Raw genomic sequence first — 19,717 nt, forward strand, 5'->3', positions numbered from 1 at the left:
TTGCTTGTTTAGATACCACACTACTGACATGTTGTCCGAGTGTATTGCAATCGTCCCTAGAGGTAAAACACTCTGAAGTGCCTGCAATGCTTGTAGCACTGGTCTCATCTTTTAAGACATTTATATGCAGATGTATCTCGTACTCCTGCCACGTGCCTTGGACTGTCCTGTCAAGATAATGCCCCCCCACCCCATCTGGGAGGCGTCCGTGGTCACCGTGGCAACCGGGATGGGTGGAACGAAGGGCCTTTCCCGTCCAAATTGTTGGTGCAAAGCCACCAACCGAGGTCCTGCTTGCATCTGTTCATGAGCAAAATGGGGTGAGAAAGTGGAAATCTTTGAAGAGACCATTGAACAAAGAGGAGCCATTGGAGAATTCTCATGTGCAATCTCGCTAGAGGGACCAACATGATTGTTGCTGCCATGGTCCCTAGAAGTTGGAGAACCCATCTTGCCTTTGCTTTCCTCAGGGGCATCAGCATGTGTATCTGTTGTTGTAAGACTCTGATCCTCTCCTGCAGTAAAAATGCTTGCATTCGAATGGTGTCTAATTCTGCTCTTATAAAGGTGACACACTGCGAGGGCAATAAAGCAGATTTTCCCAATTTATTGTTATACCCAACTGGTGACATAGAGTGATGGTAGCATCCCTGGTTTGAACTAGTTGATGCCTGGTGGGGGTGGTAAGGAGCCAGTCGCCCAGATACGGAAACACTTGGAATCCCTGATGTCTCAAGTGAGCCGTCACCACCACCATACACTTGGTGAACACCCTGGGGGCTGTGGTGAGACCAAAGGGCAGGGCTCGAAACTGGAAATGACTGGCTCCCAGCCGGAAGCGTAGGTGACTCCTGGATGCCCTGTCCATTTTCACATGGTAGTAAGCATCCTTGAGGTCAATGGAGCACATCCATACCTCCTCTCCCAACAATGGGAGAATCGATTGTAGTGTGACCATACGGAACTTGGACTTCTGTACATAGTTGTTCAGTTGGCTGAGATCTAATATGGGTCTCAGGTCCCCTGTTCTTTTTGGCAGCAAAAAGCATCTTGAGTAAGTCCCTAATCCGATTTGGTCTGAGGGGACACGCTGGATGGCTCCTTTTCCTAGCAGCTTTGAAACCTCTGAGGCTGCTTGATCCCTTTGACTGGGTGTAACATCTGGGATTTTTCTGACTGAAGGGGAGGTCTGATGTAAACGGAATGAGATAACCTCCGGAAATTATCCGTAATACCCATCGGTCCTGGGTGATGCTTTCTCAGGCTTCCGGATATAACAGAATTCGACCCTCGACTGGCTCTGGATAAGCACAGCCAGGCACTCCCTCAGGAACGAGAGTAGGGAAAGCCGCGAAAGGAATCGCGGTCTCCCGAATTGCGGGGGGCCCCTCTGCCTTAGGGGCGGCATCTCCCTGAATAACCTCCCCCTCCTCTGCCTCTGGAGGTGGGCTCACCTTGTTCGGCAGGAAAAAACCTCTGTGATTTCTTGAACCACATCCCCCCCCCCGCTGGGCCTTGGGGTAAGGCCTAGAAGGAAGGGAAAAATGGACCCCTATGGCAGACAGGGTCTTTCCCTCTTGCTCACAACTGGTGAGGGTGTCTTTCACTTTGGTCCCGAGCAAAGAAGAACTATCAAAGGAGGCGTCAGTGAAGGAAGACTTGAAGGCCCCCCGCAAAGTGACACAGGCGCAGCTAGGCTTGTCTTCTAAGGGCGACTCCTGAGCTTGCTGCCCTATTCGCTCCCTCGGCTGCATACGAAATGAGCTGCATGGATGAGTTGACAATGGAATTGAGGGAAGAGACCTGGGCATTAACCGTCTGGGCCACCGCCTCAGGAACTTTACCCGCAAGAGTATCTCCTAACTCCTTGAGGAGATCTCTCTGGAGCCGAGTGAAGTGAGATAGGCAATTCAGCGACCGTAAGGTAAAGGTTGCTGATGAGAGGGTACGCTTCCCGTACCGGTCCATGGTCCTAGACTCCTTGTTAGGAGGATGGACGGAGGAAGAAGACTCTGCTACTTCCTTCTGAGTGGCTGCCGCCACCACCATGGCATCTACAGGGACTCCTTTAGACAGAAACACTTTGCCCTGGGGGGCGGAAAGAGACTTGTTGGGACGCCTGGGCACTGGCTCCACAGAATCAGGGTTTTCCCACACTCTTCGACATATCAGATCAAGGAGCTCGTCGAAGGGTGGAGACACCCAGGAGGAAGAGGGCTGAGCACCAAAAGCCTTGAGGAATACTGACTCCTCCTCGGAAGGGGCTTTGGACGGCCAGTCACCTCTTTGTTTCATTATCTCCAGGATGTCGGAGAAAGAAACATCATCAGAGGATGACTTGGGGGACCCCTCCGATTCCTCAAGGTCAGTATCAGAGGTGAGGGACTCATCCTGGGAGTCTATGTGCTTCCTCGTGCAAGTTTTCTTTCTAGGGGGCTCCTCAGGCACGAACTCTGAGGGGCCCTCAGAAATTTGGGGACCACTCGTGGGGGTATCCCTAGGCCCTGGTGCTCTGCTGTCCATGGATAGGTGGTGATCAGAGGCTCTCACCGGAGTGGTGGGGGACAGAGTGACTGGCCCGCCTGATGTAGCTGACGATTAGGCCAGCACGGTCCGCATAGCCTCGAAGGCAGGCCCCCCTGAGTCCGAGGAGCGACCAGCCTCCGAGGCCATGACGGGGGTCGGAGTTCCCCGAGCGGAGGCACCGAGAGGGAGACTCGGAACTGAAATAAGCCACAAGATGTCCCCCTCGGGCCTGACCGAAGAATCCCGAGTCCCGAACCCCGCGGACAGAGCCGACGGGGTCGGAGCCGATGTTTGTACCGATGGAGCCAAGGGGGCCATCGGAACTGGCCTAGGAACATCACATGGTGCGGGACACTCTGGCTCCGAAGACAGAGATGTGCTCGGAGGAGGAATGACCGAAGATGGGGTCTGGGGCGGGCTCCGGAGCCGACTGGGCCGGAGCCAAAAATAATTTTGCAAAAACCAGTGACTGGAGGAGACTCTGGACCACCCTATCAACATCCACATCCGAAAGGGTCCTGGAGGATTTGGAGGACAGGGAGGGAGATCGAGATCTCCTCTCACGAGAAACTGGTCTGAGACTGGGCGATCGGCTCCTAAGAGGTTCCAATATAATTGGAGCCGACGCCGGTTCCATCAACACCGACACTTCCTGTGGCCCTGAGGACAGTGGAGCTGAGGCGGTCGATGCAATTTTTGAGACTTTCTCCGGAGGCTCCGATGAAGATGACGGAGCCAGAGATCTCTTTTTAGACTTGGCAGATTTTGACTTACCACTGGGAGACGAATCCATAGCCTCTTCAAAAGAGGGTTTCAAGAGTCCCTTTAAAATCAGCTTATTCTTTCTCTCTTGGAGAACTCTAGGACTGAACACATGACAAAAACTGCAGGACTACTGCAAATGAATGGCTCCCAGGCAATAGACACAAATGGAATGCCCATCGGTGATGGACATTTTGTACCCACATTTAGAGCACTTTTTGAAACCCGAAGGTTTGTGCTCCTTGGAATCTTTGGACATCTTCACAACTACACCAATAACGCAAAAAACAAGTCTGACAAGAACTCACAGACGCTCACACCAAAAAAACATGAGAACCAAAAATAAACAGTGACCGAACACACACACTAGAGAAGCAAAGTCAAAAACCTCTGATCAAAAACGGATGATGACCATAAGGAGAGGGAATAGCCCAAACCTCTAACTTAAACGGTTTAGACCGTACACACACAGAAAGGCAATCAGAGAAGGACTAGGTCCTCTAACTGAAACGGGCCTAGCCCGAGGGAACAGTCAGCAGGATACCACACAAAACAAGCACACGATCACAACCTCAAATAACATTAGAGACAATAGCTATGAAAATAGCTTTTTGTTTATGAACCAAAACTTTTCTTTAAAGACAAGAAAAAAGGTACTTAGCCACAGCCAAGCGAGACCATGTCCGGGCTACATGAGTGGCAAATGAGATCTGGGGATATGGAGCAGTGCACCATGGGATACCTGCTTAGCCTAGCCAATAAAAGACTTCGAGCTAGAAAAGTCAGTCGAGTGGCTCCGAACCCACGGGTAAGAATGTAGGCGAGATAGGACTACATAACATCTAAGGTTAGGTCCCATGGAGGAACCACATTCTTGACAGGAGGTCTTAAAAGAAAGGTACCCATTAAGAAAGTCTTACAGATCTTAGTGGAAGCCAAGGGCCCAAGATTGTCCCCGATGTGGAAGTGGGAAATGGCCGCCATTTGAACCTTCACAGTAGAAGAACTGGCCCCTTGATGGAAAATGTGAGATAGAAATTCAAGTACTGCTGGAATGGGAGCCGTAAAAGGGTCCAAATCCCTATGTCGGGCCCAGATGGAAAAATGTTTCCATTTACTGTTGTAGACCTTCCTGGTAGAAGGCTTATGCGCCACCACCAGGATGGATTTAACAGTGGACGAGATACCGGGGCTCCTAGCCACTAACGGAACTGGATCAACCAAGCTGTGAGCTTGAAGTCGTCCAGATTTGGGGTTTTCAATCCCGAAGGATGAGAAATCAGATCCAGAATGGGATCCAAGATCCAAGGAGGAGCTATGAGGTGAGATCGTAGGTACGGGAAACCAAGTTTGACAAGGCCAGAATGGGGCTATGAAGATAAGCTTGCTCCCCAACCGACGAGCTTTCTGCAAGAATTTTGTCATTAACGGGAGAGGAGGATAAGCATAAAGAAGACTGGATGGCCAAGCCTGAACTAGAGCGTCTCTGGGGCTCTTCCCCAGTGGGGGGATTAGAGCAAAAAACTCCCTGCACTTTGCGTTCGAAGGCGATGCGAAATGATCGCAGCAAGGTTGAACTCATCTGAGGAAGATCTGTTTCGCTACTAAGGGGTTCAGAGACCATTCGTAAGACGAGAGGATAGTTCAACTGAGCTTGTCCGCTAAAATGTTGGACCGACCCGGAATGTGCGTTGCTAGCAGAAAACGGTTGGTGGATATCGCCCACTCCCAAAATCTCATGGCCTCTCAACAAAGAGGGTAAGAGCTGGTTCCCTCCCTGCTTGTTAATGTACCAGAGCACCGACATGTTGTCTGTCCGAATTGCAATAGTCCCCGGAGGGAGAAGGGCATGGAGAGCCTGCAACGCTAGAAGCACCGCTTTCATTTCCAGAACACTGATATGCAGAATGGTCTCTATTGGAGTCCACGTGCCTTGGACAGTTCTGCCCATGCAATGCCCCCCCCAGGTGAGAAGCGTCCGTGGTCACCGTGGCTTGGGGTTGAGGCATCAGAAACGGTCGCCCTTCCCGAAGCTCTCGGGAATGGAGCCACCAAAGTAGGGAGTCCCTGCAAACTCTGCTGAGGGGAATCGGGGAGTCCAACGGATGTCGATGGATGGACCACTGGACATGTAAGGTCCATTGAAGAACCCTCATGTTCAAGCAGGCTAGGGGTGAAAGGTTGACAGCAGCTGCCATGGACACTAGGGCTCTCAGGACTAATTCTGCTAGTGGGGACGGAGATTGCAGAAGTGTTAAGACATGAAGAGTTAAACTGCAGAGCCTGTCTGCTGTCAAAAAGGCCTTGGACTGAAGTGTGTCTATTCTGGCCCCTACGAAATCCAGTACCTGAACAGGTTGAAGGGATGATTTTTTGTAATTTATGGTGATCCCCAACTGACAGGGCAAGAGTAGGAAGCAATCCCTGGCTGAACATAGTAGATGCTTGGTGGGAGCAGCGAGGAATCAGTCATCCAGGTACGGAAAGACATGCATTCCCTGAAGTCTCAGGTGGGCCGCTACAACTGCCATGACCTTGGTGAACACCCTGGGGCTGTGGTGAGGCCAAAAGGGAGGACCCCGAACTGATAATGACTGGGCCCCAGTCGAAAGCGGAGAAACCTCCTGGATTGCCAGTCCATGAAAATGTGATAGTATGCATCCTTGAGGTCTATGAAGCACATCCAGTCGTGCTCCTGCAGAAGAGGGAAAATAGATTGAAGAGTGACCATCCGGAATTTCTCCTTGGCAATGAACAGGTTCAATGTAGACAGGTCGAGAATTGGTCTTAAGTCCCCCGTCTTTTTTGGCACCAAAAAGAACCTGGAGTAATTGCTTGACCTGAACTGTCCTGGGGGGACGTGCTGGATGGCCTTTTTTCTTAGCAGCTTCTTTATTTCTGAAGCCGCCACCTCCTTCTGACTGGGTGGAACATCAGGGAGGCACCTCAACCGAGGGGGAAGATTTATGAAGGGGATAGATTAACCTCTGGATATTATCCGGAGCACCCCACGATCTGTAGTGATGGACTCCCAATGTGCTAGATGTTCCGAGAAACGCCCCCCGCCTGCCTCCAGAGAGGAGCAGTCGGGCAACCCCTCAGGGTTGCTGTGCGGGTTGGTTGGAGAAGGGTTCCCTCGACCCGAAAATCTTCGGCCCCCCTCTGCCTCTGGGCCGGCGTCCACCTTGTCCTCCCCTGCCTCTGAAGGATGAAGGGTCCGGAGCGGAACGGGACTGCTGAGACTTCCGGAACCACATCTTCTTTTGTCCTCTCTGGTTCCTGGAAAAGGACGTTTGAGGAGCCGAGAAGCAGATTCCGACGGACAGCGTCTTCCCATCTTTCACATTCTGGAGCAGCATATCATGGATGGTCTTGCCAAACAGCGTAAAACTGTCAAAGGGAGCGTTTGCGAAGGACGCCCTGAAGGGTTCCGCAAAGTTGCAAAGTCGGTGCCAGGCATGAAGCCGTAAGGCGATACCTGCTCCGCTGGCTCTAGGCGCCCCCTCTGTGGCATGGGAGAGAAGCCGCATAGAAGTGTTGGATATCGATTTTAGAGTGGCCATGCGAGCCAAGAAAGTTCGTTTGTCCTCGGCCACCATGGACTCCGGGGGAGACCCAGCGTATTCTTTTACAAGATCCCGCTGAAGCCTAATCATGTGTGCCAAGTAATTTAGCACCCTTATTGAAAAGGTGGCTGAAGCAAACATCTGCTTTCCGATGCGATCCATCATCCGAGACTCCTTGTCGGGAGGATGGACCGAGGAACTATCCTGCACCAGTTCTTTCTTGGTGGCAGCCGCCACCACCATGGCATCTACCGGGGAACCTTTACTCCATGCTGCCTTGTCTGTCGGGGGGCTAAGGATCTTATCTGGTCTCCTAGGGATTGGCTCCACAGTGTCCGGCTCCTTCCATGCCCTGGTAGTAATTAGGTCTACCAGGGGGTCGACCGGAGGGGACACCCAAGAGGTAGACGGGCCTGTGTCAAACGCATCCAGAAACACTGACTCATCTGAGGAAGGCTTCTGGGCCGACCATCCCCCTCTAATGCGCAGCATCTTCATAATGTCTCCAAAGGAGACGTCCTCAGGGGGGGTGACCTGGGGGAACCTTCCCCTTCCTCCAAGTCAGTGTCTTCCGTGTGGGTCTTGGGGGAGTGTCCAAGGAGGGCTCACCAACGGGGTCATGCTCCTCTACAGGAACTAGCTGGGGCATAGACGCAGGCTGTCCCTGGGGCCAGATGATGGAAGACAGGCCCATCTGTGAGGGAATGGCGGGTGGATCCGTAGCACGAGCCGGGGACCTCGAACCCTTCGAGAGCACCCTCTCCGCCACGTCGAAAACTGAAGGTGAACCACTCTCCCTGGGATATGAGAGCAGCCCCCTCGGATCCGATGTGTGGGTTGGCGCCGGAGCCGAAGCGATCAGACCCAAAAGGGAAGTGTGCTCCGACCGCATCGGAGCCGAAGACACACTTACCCCTGCGGATCCGAGGCTCGGCTTCCGGCCCTGAGAGCTCGGATCCGAAAAAGGACCCGATAAACTCGAGGGTAAGGCCGGCGTCTAAGTAGCGATTACTATCGGCGCCGACTCCCCAGCTCCGAAACCCGATAATGGACCAGAGAAGGAGCAATGGGGTCAAAGAAGGGGGCTGAGCTCCCCCCCAGAGGGGGGGGAGGCAAGAGCACTCCCATCTGTATCTGGGCCTGAAGGAAGCGACGCATCATCCGGTCCATGTCTGTGTCGGAAAGGCTCCTCGTAGACCTAGAAGAGGCCGCCCAGGCTGGCCTGGAAGGACGCCTGGACGACCTCGAATGTGGCCGGGACTCCTCCTCCGGCTCTGGAGGGAAACGTGGGGAACGGAGCCGAGATGGTGGAGGACCTGGGGATCTTCAAGGGGGAACAGAGCTGCTTAGCCAGCGGGGCCGAAGGGGCTGAGTCGGCCTGCCGCTTGTGGCTCCTATGCCTTTTTCTGTCTCTGTCTCTCTCTTTCTTCCTCTCTCTATGTCTCTTCTCTTTTTTAGCAGAGTCCTTCTCTCCCTGTGATACAGTGGGAGGTTGAGTCCCAGCCAGGGGAGGAGGAACTGATGGCTGAAGAGCCGCAGCCGCGACTGGTGCCACTGAGGGAGAGGAGGAAGAAGTAGAATCCATGAGTAAAAGACCCGCTAGGATTAACTTGCTCCTCCTGTCTCTCAGAGCCAGGGGGTTAAAGGCAGCACATATCTGGCAGCCTGATGTTAAATGAGCAACCCCCAGGCAAAGAACGCACTGAGTGTGGCCATTGGCTAGGGACAGCTTATGACCACACTCAGAGCATTTGGAAAAAATGGCCTTAAGGCCCACGGCCATGATGAACACAATCACACTCCCTAACACACAGATAAGGGGAAGGGGAATACACTAAAATTAAACTAAACTAAATTAAACTAGTCCAAGGGATCTAAAATGCACACACACACTTTAACTGCAAAATAAGGTGAAAAATTTAGAGCAATTTCCTACACTTTCTCTTACCTAATTCCTACACTTTCTCTTACCTAATAGCCAGGAGCTCGTCACTCGTGCTTATAGAAGCCGCCGAAAATGAGATCTGAGGACTGGAGGGAGGTAGAAGGGTATTATGGAGCTCGGATCTCTAGCTTGGAAAGCTGCCGGCTCGGATCCAGGATGGATCCGATACACACAGGTTGCTGATCAAATGAAGTTAACTACTTCAGATCATCCGCTTTCCGATGTGACCCATCGTCTGAGACTCTTTGTCGGGAGGATGGACCGAGGAACTATCCTGCGCCTTCTCTAGAGTCTCCTTGATCCATTATCTGTTTAAACATTTCTGCAGTTTTTTCTACCCAAGTAGTGTTGGTAGTGTAGCATTGTCCATATTCAGGCTTGTGTTTTGGGCCTAGTTGTTTGTTAGTAGAGGCTGTGTGTCTGAGCACATGTTCCAGGCCATCATAGGTTAGCCAAAGCAAGTATAGCATTTTAGTGAGAGTGAATTTTTTGTGGTCATTGGCTGACTGGGGTTGCCTGGACTACACATGGAGTAAGCACCTCATTGGTTCTTTCAAGCTTTTTTTAAAGTTGTTTCAGGTTTCAACTTTGTTACTTAAGAAATTAACTTGTGAGTGTTTCTGCCATTTCACACTGAGCTAATCAGAGGAAGTCGGAGGAAGGGCTCTGAGCCAACTAATCTGTGATATATAACATTAAGTATCCTGTTTTTTGCTTATTTCTGAGTTATTTATAGCACTTTTATTGTCTGCATATACTTTGCTAGCTAGTTTCACAGTGTGTGAGGTATTAACTAGAAATGTTCTCCAACTGTTAAGCATCTGGTTGGGTTTGTTTGTTCTGATCTCCTAAGGAGTGTATCATATAACTTGTTTGCAGTTAAACGCATTCTCTAGAGTCTCCTTGATTCTTTATCTGTTTAAACATTTCTGCAGTTTTTTGTCTACCTAAGTAGTGTTGGTAGTGTAGCATTGTCCATATTCAGGCTTGTGTTTTGGGCCTAGTTGTTTGTTAGCAGAGGCTATGCGTCTGAGCACATGTTCCAGGCCATCATAGCTTAGCCAAAGCCAGTATAGCATTTCAGTGAGAGTGAATTGTTTGTGGTCATTGGCTGACAGGGGTTGCCTGGACTACGGCTTGGAGTAAGCACCTCATTGGTTCTTTCAAGCTTCTTTTTAAAGTTGTTTCAGGTTTCACCTTTGTTACTTAAGAAGTTAACTTGTGAGTGTTTCTGCCATTTCACACTGATCTAATCGGATGAAGTAGGAGGAAGGGCTCTGAGCCAACTAATCTGTGACATATAACATTAAGTAGCCTGTTTTTTGCTTACTTCTGAGTTATTTATAGCACTTTTATTGTCTGCATATATTTTGCAAGCTAGTTTCACTGTGTGTGAGGTATTAACTAGAAATTTTCTACAATTGTTAAGCATCTGGTTGGGTTTGTTTGTTCTGATTTTTTCCCACCCTCCCTTCCTATTGGTATCCTGTTTTTATACTTGGTGGCTTTGCAGTTGCCCGCCCCTACTGTAAATTTGAACTGGGACACTCCTGCCAGTCTAGTGTCATTACCTCATTCTACCTAATCCAGGGAGAACATTTGAGAAAGCCAACCCAGTTAGTTTCCGCTCCTCCTTTCCCCTTTCTACTTTACAAAAAAAAATTTTCTAAGCTTGTTTCCTGCCTTTCCTGTAAGTCGTCTAGTCCAGATACAGATTTGCTGTATCCCGGACTGTTTGTAAGCTTCTGAGCTCCCACGCCTTTCTGTGTTGGAGGGAAGCCTTCTAGCTTAATCTTGTTTCTTAGAACTAGCTAGTTTTCTAGTTTCAGCACTCAAATCTGTTTCCTTGAGCTCAGCACTTGTTCAGAACTCAATGTAAGCACTAAATAAACTACAAATTACTACAGTACTCAATTTTCCTCACTTGTCTAGAGGAAAACAGTTTTTAGTACTTAATAAATAAGCAACTATCCAGGCATGTCTAAGGGTCAGCTCCCGGTGTTTTCTCCAGTCTACCTGATGAATCTGGGCATCTTGGGGCAATGCAGCAATTGCCTCATGTACACAGACAACTCTCTCCTCCTACTACCCAACACTACAACCTGTGAGAGATGCACTTATATAGCCAAACTAGAAGCAAAGCTCTCTTCACCCAATACTGGACTAGACAGTCAAGAGGAGAAGGTAAACACCTGCACCACACCACAATCATTACAAAGTCCCTCAAAACCTACACCACCAAAACACACACATAGAAACACAAAACACACACCTACATTTGCGGAGGTTCTCAAAAAAATTCTACCCAAGCAACAGGGACCTCCAAAGCAGAAACGCAAGCGACCTCCACCCTCCCCAACACAGCCCAAATGACACATAGCCCACAAACTCGGTGTGACACTCAACCACAGCCCATAAGGCATAACAACATACCCAACACTCTAGTCATAGGTGATCAGGCACACTGATGTTCCACTCACCAGGCTAAACAAGAAGAAAGTTACTGTCAGCTGCCTGTCAGGTGCCAAGATCCGTTACATAACGCATGCACTCAGGTCACTCCACAACAAGTATAAATATGACTCTGTCATTGTGCATGTTGGTGTGAATGACCTGAGACATACCTCCCTGGACTACATGAAAAGAGACATGGAGGAGCTGTCCGATCTTGTAGCCCAGGCAGGTAAGACCCTAGCCCTGAGTAGCATCCTGCCATCACCCAGAATGATACCACAGTACAAGGACAAAATGATTGACTTCAACAATTGGCTAAGCTTCTGGTGTCATTCTAAGGGGATCCAGCATCTGTCTGCCTGGGATAACATGATCGACAAACCACGATGCTTTGCTACAGATGGCCTGCACCTGTCGCCCTTGGGATTCCGGATACTGGCTAAGGCTCTTGTCACCACTATAGTGCCTTTTTTAGGCAAGATTTAAATGACAAATTCACCACAGTAACAGGTACAAGCAAGCACAATCTGAGGGTAATGCTACTTAATGCTAAAAGTCTAAACCTCAAAATGCACTCACTCGAGGCACTCGTTAAAATGGAGAGCATCGACATCTGTGCAGTGACAGAGCCCTGGTTCAAGGCTCCAGAGAGCACCCCTGAATTACCAGGCTATAATTCATACCACACCTTTCGGCCACCTAACTTGGACCGAAGCACTAAAGGTGGAGGCGTGTCCATATGCATTAAGGATATCCACACCTCCAGGCTAGTTGCTCAGCATAATGCATCAGAGATTATCCAAGTGCAACTAACTCTGGGCAAGACCGCAATCCAAATTGTAGCTTGCTACAGATCCCCCCACCATGCCCCAGGATTTCCACTCCTCATTTCTTGATACACTGGAAAATATTAGGGTACAACCTAACACCCTAATATGGGCGATTTCAACTACCCCACCATTAACTGGGAAAACTACTCATGTACCAACTCTTGTGCTCAACATTTCTGGAATTCATAAATTCCAACGCCTTGGATCAACTTATCCACACCCTTACCAGGTGCAGCAATATCCTAGACCTGGTCATTACCAACATGGGCAACCAGTGTTCCACACCAGAGGTCAATTCTTCGGTCAGAACCGACCACAAGCAAATCACCCTAGACATCCACATCCTATCCCCACCCCCCATTAGGGAAACCACAGTAAAAAATTTCTCTAACGCCAACTTCACGTTTCTTAAGACAGAAGTGGCAAACTTCACGACACCCATGCTGACGGACAATAGAGGTACGACTGCTGAATCCTATACAATTGCACTTTATAAGCACTTACATGAGTGCATGGATCGTGCAATTCCTAACTGAACCAAGATGCTGTCCTCCAAAAAAAGGATGCCAATCTGGTGGTCCCCTGCCATAAACAAACTCTACAACAGAAGAAAGAAACTGTTGCAAAAAAGAGTAAAATCCCATGATTGGTGGAACTCTGTGGTCAGCCTCAGTAAGAAGTTGAGATCCCTCATAAAATCCTCCAAAGCTAGTTACGAAAACAAAATCGCCACTGATTCTAAAGGCAACCACAAAGCATTCTATAGCTATGTCAAGAATCTCAATGGCAACACTCAGATCTGCTCTGAGTTACAGCACAATGGCACTAAATACACAGAACCAACTGATATTGCCAACATCCTGGCAGATAGGTTCAGTGCTAATTTTACCCCTCTCTCACCCCTAAAGGCCCCATTTCTACACCGGAAGAATACAAAGTTCCTGTAATCACAGCTGCACAGGTAAAAAACACACTCTCCAAAGCCAAGAACACCGCATCCATGGGACCTGACAACATCCCAGGCTGCGTGCTACATGAACTACAGAACGAACTGGCACCTCACCTAAGTACCATGTTCAATCATAGCCTCACCTCAGGCTTTGTGCCCACTGAATGGCGCACAGCAACAGTTATCCCACTCCACAAAGGGGGATCCACCACGGACCCCGGAAACTACAGCCCCATTAGCCTGATGAGCCTGGTCTGCAAGGCTATGGAATGTATCATCATGGAACTTATAAACAATGACATTGGTAATCTCCAAACTCTGGACCCTACCCAGTTCGGGTTTGTAAAAGGCAGATCATGTCTCCTAAACCTGATAAGACTTCTTTGAAGCAGTCACCAAAGCCATAGATGAGGGTAAGATGGTTCACACAGCCTATCTAGATCTCGCCAAGTTTTTCGACACCACCCCCCACTCTGGAATTATAGATAAACTAGGTATAAATCCCTATGTCACAAGATGGGTTGCCAACTGGCTCACTGACAGAATCCACACTGTGAAAGTAGCAGACTCTAAATCCAACTTCAGACCAGTGACAAGTGGAGTACCACAGGGTTCAGTCCTAGGTCCTCTCCTGTTTGGTATCTACTTCTCTGAAGTACAGGCTAACACAGAAGGTCTTTGGCTAACAAAGTTCGCAGATGACTGCAAACTAGGAGCCATAATCAAAACTCCTAATGATGTGGACATCCTACAAAAGGGCCTCACTAAGACAGATGCCTGGTGTCAAAGCCATGGTCTCAAGCTCAATGCCAAAAAGTGCATTGTTATCCCTTTTGGTAAAAACTCTGTACCTATGAACTACCACATAGGTGGAAGTCTACTTAACACTGAAAGTGTGAAAAGAGACCTTGGGACACAGGTGGACAGTAGTCTCTCCTTTAATAATCACATCGCCACAGTAGTCAGGAAACCCTTCTACGTGGTACACCTCATCACAAAAGGTTTCTCATCCAGGAAAAAAGAGGTCATTGTTCTCCTCTATTCATCACTCATTAGACCCATTATAGAGTACAACGCCCCTTTTGGTATGTACTTCACAAGACATCTACAACAACTGGAAAGGCCACAGAAATACCTCACAAAGAAGATTACCAGCCTCAAACAGATGCCCTACACAGACCATCTAAAAAAACTCCAGCTTTACTCTGTCGCATATCACCTACTCAGAGGCAATCTCTGCCTAATATACAAAGCTATGTCAAACCCAGAGCTGTTGGACATGCTCCACTTAAAGAAACCCCAATCCCTCCGAGCTACATGCTCTAGGGACCTAAACCTTGTCACCACAATAAATAGAACATGCTGGAGGGACAGATTCCTGTCCCAGAGACTTCCCATACTCTGGAACAAACTACCTATCTATATCAAACAAAGCTCCTCATTAACTGTCTTCAAAAAAATCTTGATGATTGGATGAGAGATAGGAAATTCACCCCGGGGATCACTTCTGTGGCTCTGCTTGATAGGGGCACAGGAAAATAATTTTCTTGGGTGGCAAAAGCCAGGGTACCTTTTGGCTTGGCTTATATAGGCCCTAGGCCCAATAGCCTAGTACCTACCTATGAACCTATGAACAAAGGTAAACCTACTGAAGGAGTGGTCTCAAAGTAAGACTTTACATAGTAAGGGTAGCAAATATATATAGAACATGTGGGCTGCATGTTAATCTCAAACCATCAGATTTGGGGAATGCAATAGAGCAGAGATTACAGGTTAAGAAAAGAGTAACATGCCACCAGACTTCCTGTACTTGTTATAAAGTAAAAGGTATTTTCTACGTTTTCTGACTTTGCTTTATTTCTTGCTGTCATAATAAATGCAGGAGCACTGATTTTTGCTTCTGCCTATGTAGTCATTTAGTTATTCTGATCTCCAGCTAACCTGCTCATTTTCTTCTCCAACATAATATAGCACAACAAATAATCCTGCAGTGGGGTCCCCACTTTCCATGTTGTGGGATAGCATATGGAAATTACAGTTTAGTTTGAGGCAATAACCACAGCTTTCTTTGAGGTACTGGGAAACAAAAGTTGTTTATTATTTATCCATCACATACGGCTGATGAAGATTTTTTCCTATATATCTGTTGTCCTTATTCCTCATGAATGCTGGCTGCTACATGCAATGCATACAACTCCGAACTTTACATGTGCCACACAGGTGTGCTCTCTCTCTCTCTCTCACACACACACACACACACACACACACACACACACACACACACACACACACACACACACACAAACACATTACCATACTGCCTGGTGCTGCACCATGCTGCACTGGAGTAGCAAATGATATCGTACTCAGATTAGACTGGAAGCATTTTTAAATGTGCAAATATACAACAAATCAACAACTTTATACCGTTGCACCATATTAATTACAGCTCTGTGACATTTTTTTTATCTAAATGCTATTTTCTTTATTCATACTTTAGTTAGCAACTGTTCTGATTAAAATGACTATGATTTTCTGTGGGGATATGAGTCCAACTTTTCCATGCATATAAGCTGTATCAGTAATAGCATTTGCTGAATTCTTCTGAATGTACACATACAAAACAAGCAAAGACACTTTACTGAAAGGATGGAATAGTACATTTTAACCAGTGTTTACATGCTTCCACATCTGTTTCTGCGGCAGGCATACCATACCTGTTGTGACCATAGTCCTCATCTTCTCCCATACAGTGAACTGCAGGTTACTCAGATACTTGGTTACATCAATTAGTGTTTCTGAAAGTTTTTCTGGTTCTTTAAAAGTGCACACAGTTCTGAAAAATCAAATTCATAGAATTTTGTTAACTGCCTTGAACTTTAAGTACAGGACTGAAAGTTCAGCACAGAGTACCACACATAAATTCAGGCACTTGTCAATTAAAAAGAAACATCATACATTTATGACTTTTACTTTCGGGGAGAAATGCAAGATGCAGTCAGTAGAAATGAAATAAAAATACAAAATACAGCCAACCCACAGCAGCATCATCACAATAAAAGGGATCAGCCAATGGGATGAGCCTACGGGCATACTGCAGTCCTTCAAGGTGCATTCTTATAACAACTTCAGCATTTGTTCGTGAGCAGACAGGATTCTACTAACTCTGAAATCAGTCTTGCCTTGTAAAATTAAAACTGATGCATATTCATGTAAATGGATTGTTGTCTGGACATTACAATTTCCTTATTACACTGATGTGAAAATAAACTCAACAAGTAGATCAGAACTGCTTACTGTACATCACATTTTCTCAGTCCAGATACCAGATGTGCTTTAGGTTAATGACTTTTTATGCAGTTACGAAAACAAGCCCTAACCATTTTACTGCCTTATTTTCCCTCGTCTTCTAGCTATAGTAATCCCAAACACTAGTAGGTAAAATGAGTCATTTAAGCTTTTGTTCCTCAACCAGAAATGCCCCTATAGAAGCATGTTGTAGTACACTGGGGAAAGTGCTCGCAAGCTAATATTTTGTATAAAAAGAATGACAAGGTTATTTATGCTTTTCTTGAGTCAGTATAGGAAACAACCAAGTATGTCTTATCCTTTTCAAATTGTTCCCTGTCCTTTGTCAGCTATCATTCGTTTCCCACTCCTGCTACTATGCTTGCACCATAACCTTCAATTTACTCAAAATAAACTCTATTCCTAATCTTGCTTACATCCTCTTCTTTGTCCATCAACGTAGACCCCTTCATGCCTCAATCTTCTACCAGATTTTTCACTAAACTCCTTCAACCACACACTATCAGTGAGGATTTGTTCTAGCATAAACTCCTCAGCATGGAATAACTTTTCCTCATTATCAGATCTTTAGACAATTTTGTTATGTTTACAGTTAAATTATACCTATAATTATGCAAGGGACGCTTCTGCTTCTGTCTATAGCACTCCGATATATGGCTTTGTTTATAGTGAACTTCAGACAACATTTTTCTTCAAGCATATTTACTGTGTCTTGTGTCTAACTGACCATCTCATTGTTATTAATAACATATTACATTCACAGTTTTTCCTGTTCAGTTTTCTAATTTAATTAAAAAAGGCTCTATTCATTCCGTTAGGCAAAACAGTGTCACATAACTTAGCAAGGTCAGCATAATCAGCACGCACTGTCAGTCTTTCATCAAATGCTGTTGTTACCTCTTTATTGAATGCCACAAAATTCAAAAGATGTGATCTCTGTGTAACAAAGCTTGCTGTTCCACACCTGTAACAATTAGGTCTCTTGTATCACATCACGACTCTCCTCATGATTCTCCTAAGATTACTGATCAGCCAAATACGTCTAAAATTTTTTTTAATTGATGAACCCCCCCCCACACACACACACACAATAATCAAGTTATCTAGGGCAACATCTCAGTCTGGTTTTAGAAGTATATCACTTAATGCATCATAGTTTCCATAAGTAAAGTTTAGGATGGATAGATGCATTATTTACAAATGAGTTTGATTTTAATCAAAGATAACAGATGACAGTATCACAATCTATGTTACTTAGAGAGTGCATAACCACAACCGGGGAACAGAAAGGCACAATTTTTTCAGTATGATATGTAAGCTACCGCCACCCCTAATTCTACTTCAAACTGTTTGTTGCAAAATATTTAACAGTAGACTATTCATTTGAGTATATTTATCTGATGTTGGGTAGTTTACCCAAGCAATGTTTGGGTGGTTAAAATCCTCTATAAGACTGTACTTTCCCTGACTTTCTTCATTTTGCAGTTTAGTTAAGAAATGTTTATGCTCTACATGGGAAACAGATAATGCATATCAGTTCCTGTAATATGATACCAGTATTAGAAGTTGGGGGTTGGCATAATGATTAAAGTGCTTACATCACGAGACAGAAGGTACAGACAATGATTCTCACCGTGGGAAGCATGACTAAGCTTCAAAAGGCCCCTGCGGTCATTATCCTAACAAATACCTATGTACCTATGAGCAAACACTGTATTTTAGTCTGTCAGTTGTCAAAGAGGATTAAGGAGCTGTTTTATTGTGCAGTGGTCCAGAGTTCGATTCCCTCTGCCTCCACTGCCTAACTATGTAACCTTGGGCAAGTCACTTAACCAGCCAGTGTTCCAGGCTGAGCCTGAAAATGGCATATGGTGATCACTGTACTACCAGGTTAACAAATACAATAAAATGCTTGTTAAGAATTTTGGGAAGTGGGAAGATTTGGCATAATGGTTAAGGTCTTCACCTCATAGACACAAAGTACGCAATTTGATTATGACCTCAGGTAATTGTCTAGGCCTAAAATGGTCCTTTGAGGCAGTTTGCCTAGTATTCACCTATGAATCCATACTGATACCAATTAATATGTAAGCAGTTTCTAGTCTTGGGTTGTTTTCTTAGTTTCTGGCACTTAGGCATTCTACACCTACTGCGACAGAACCCACTTAACCCACTGGATCTGAAACAGTGGAAAAAGTTTAAAATTGTGATATGCACTTTACATCCCTAAATTGGGCTTTTCTTTCTCTCCCACTCTCTTGTCCACACCATGCCTTTTCAGCACATAGGGCAATGAGTGCTCTCCAGCACTTGTTGATTCTGTAGTGGTTATGGGTTTTATGGGGTTGGGTTGCTGGCCCGAGGCCCAACCCTCTTCGAAGGGTGTTAAACTGGGCTTCAGTAACTTTTTATTATTTGCTCCGTCTGACACTACCACTGACTTCAGGTTTCCTAGCTGCTACTCTGTACTGTTAGCCCCACCATGATTCTTCATGCAGTCTTTGATGATGTCCAGGTGCAACTCCACTGGGAGCCCCCCCCTTAAGAAAGAAGTTCAGAGACTCAAAGGAGGGATGGATCACCACTTCACTAGAAAAGAGACAAGAAAGCTGGGTCAGCATACTGCTATCTTGGGTGAGGGATGTTAGCCTAGCAATTTCCTGTACATGTTTAGAGCATTTTACTGAGGAGGGATTCTCAGGCCTTTGAATGGTAGTCCTTCCTATGCACTGATGTCACAACATACTAGCCCCTCCCCCATAGGTGACTGTATTGAAGCAACTCCTACTCCCTACCAACAGCTGAAACCACACCCCTTAGCACACAACCACGTCCCCTCCCCAAGCAAGCAGGCAATGCCTCTTCATTCCTCCGTCTCCTCATTTAGCTGCTATAGCATCAGGGATGCTAGTAGAACGTGGGTCATTAGGGTCATAGAGAGGGTTTTATCTTGCTAGGTCACAGACCTGACCTGGTTTCAGTAACAGTATAGACGTCAATATTCTCCATGCAGAGGAAAACAAAATCACCCACTTTACTGTAAAAGCTTAGCATTTAACAACACCAACCTTACTTATGATTTTTTTTTACATTCTGTATTTTTCAACATTTTTTGCAAGTGGGATTTGAAAAGGTGAAAAAACAACATTGGGGGTGGAAGACACTTCTACTCTCCAGGGAGAGAGAGGGCAACCAACTATGGACAAAGCACTCTGGTTGGTCAAACATCTCACATCACTCTGACAGGCACTGAATCCCTGTCTGAAGCACCATGTTACTGAATTGTCAGTTGGCAACACTTAATGTCAATGTTTTGCATTGATATGTAAGTGGCACAGGAGGTGATGTAAAGATTTTGCTAGGCACATATGTTTTC

General features: G+C 46.6%; 1 protein-coding gene across 1 annotated transcript in view; it reads right to left on the reverse strand.

The window, feature by feature from the left end:
- LOC122793659 (zinc-binding protein A33-like) overlaps positions 1-19,717 on the reverse strand; it is a 273,061-nt gene that overhangs the window by 21,697 nt on the left and 231,647 nt on the right. Inside the window, exon 5 of the mRNA XM_044061883.1 lies at positions 15,750-15,868. Coding sequence (XP_043917818.1) covers positions 15,750-15,868 — 119 coding nt within the window. The remainder of the gene's footprint in view (positions 1-15,749; positions 15,869-19,717) is intronic.

This window comes from Protopterus annectens, chromosome 2.part0 (assembly GCF_019279795.1).
Source record: "Protopterus annectens isolate FY-2018-M chromosome 2.part0, PAN1.0, whole genome shotgun sequence".
Lineage (NCBI taxonomy): Eukaryota > Metazoa > Chordata > Ceratodontiformes > Protopteridae > Protopterus > Protopterus annectens.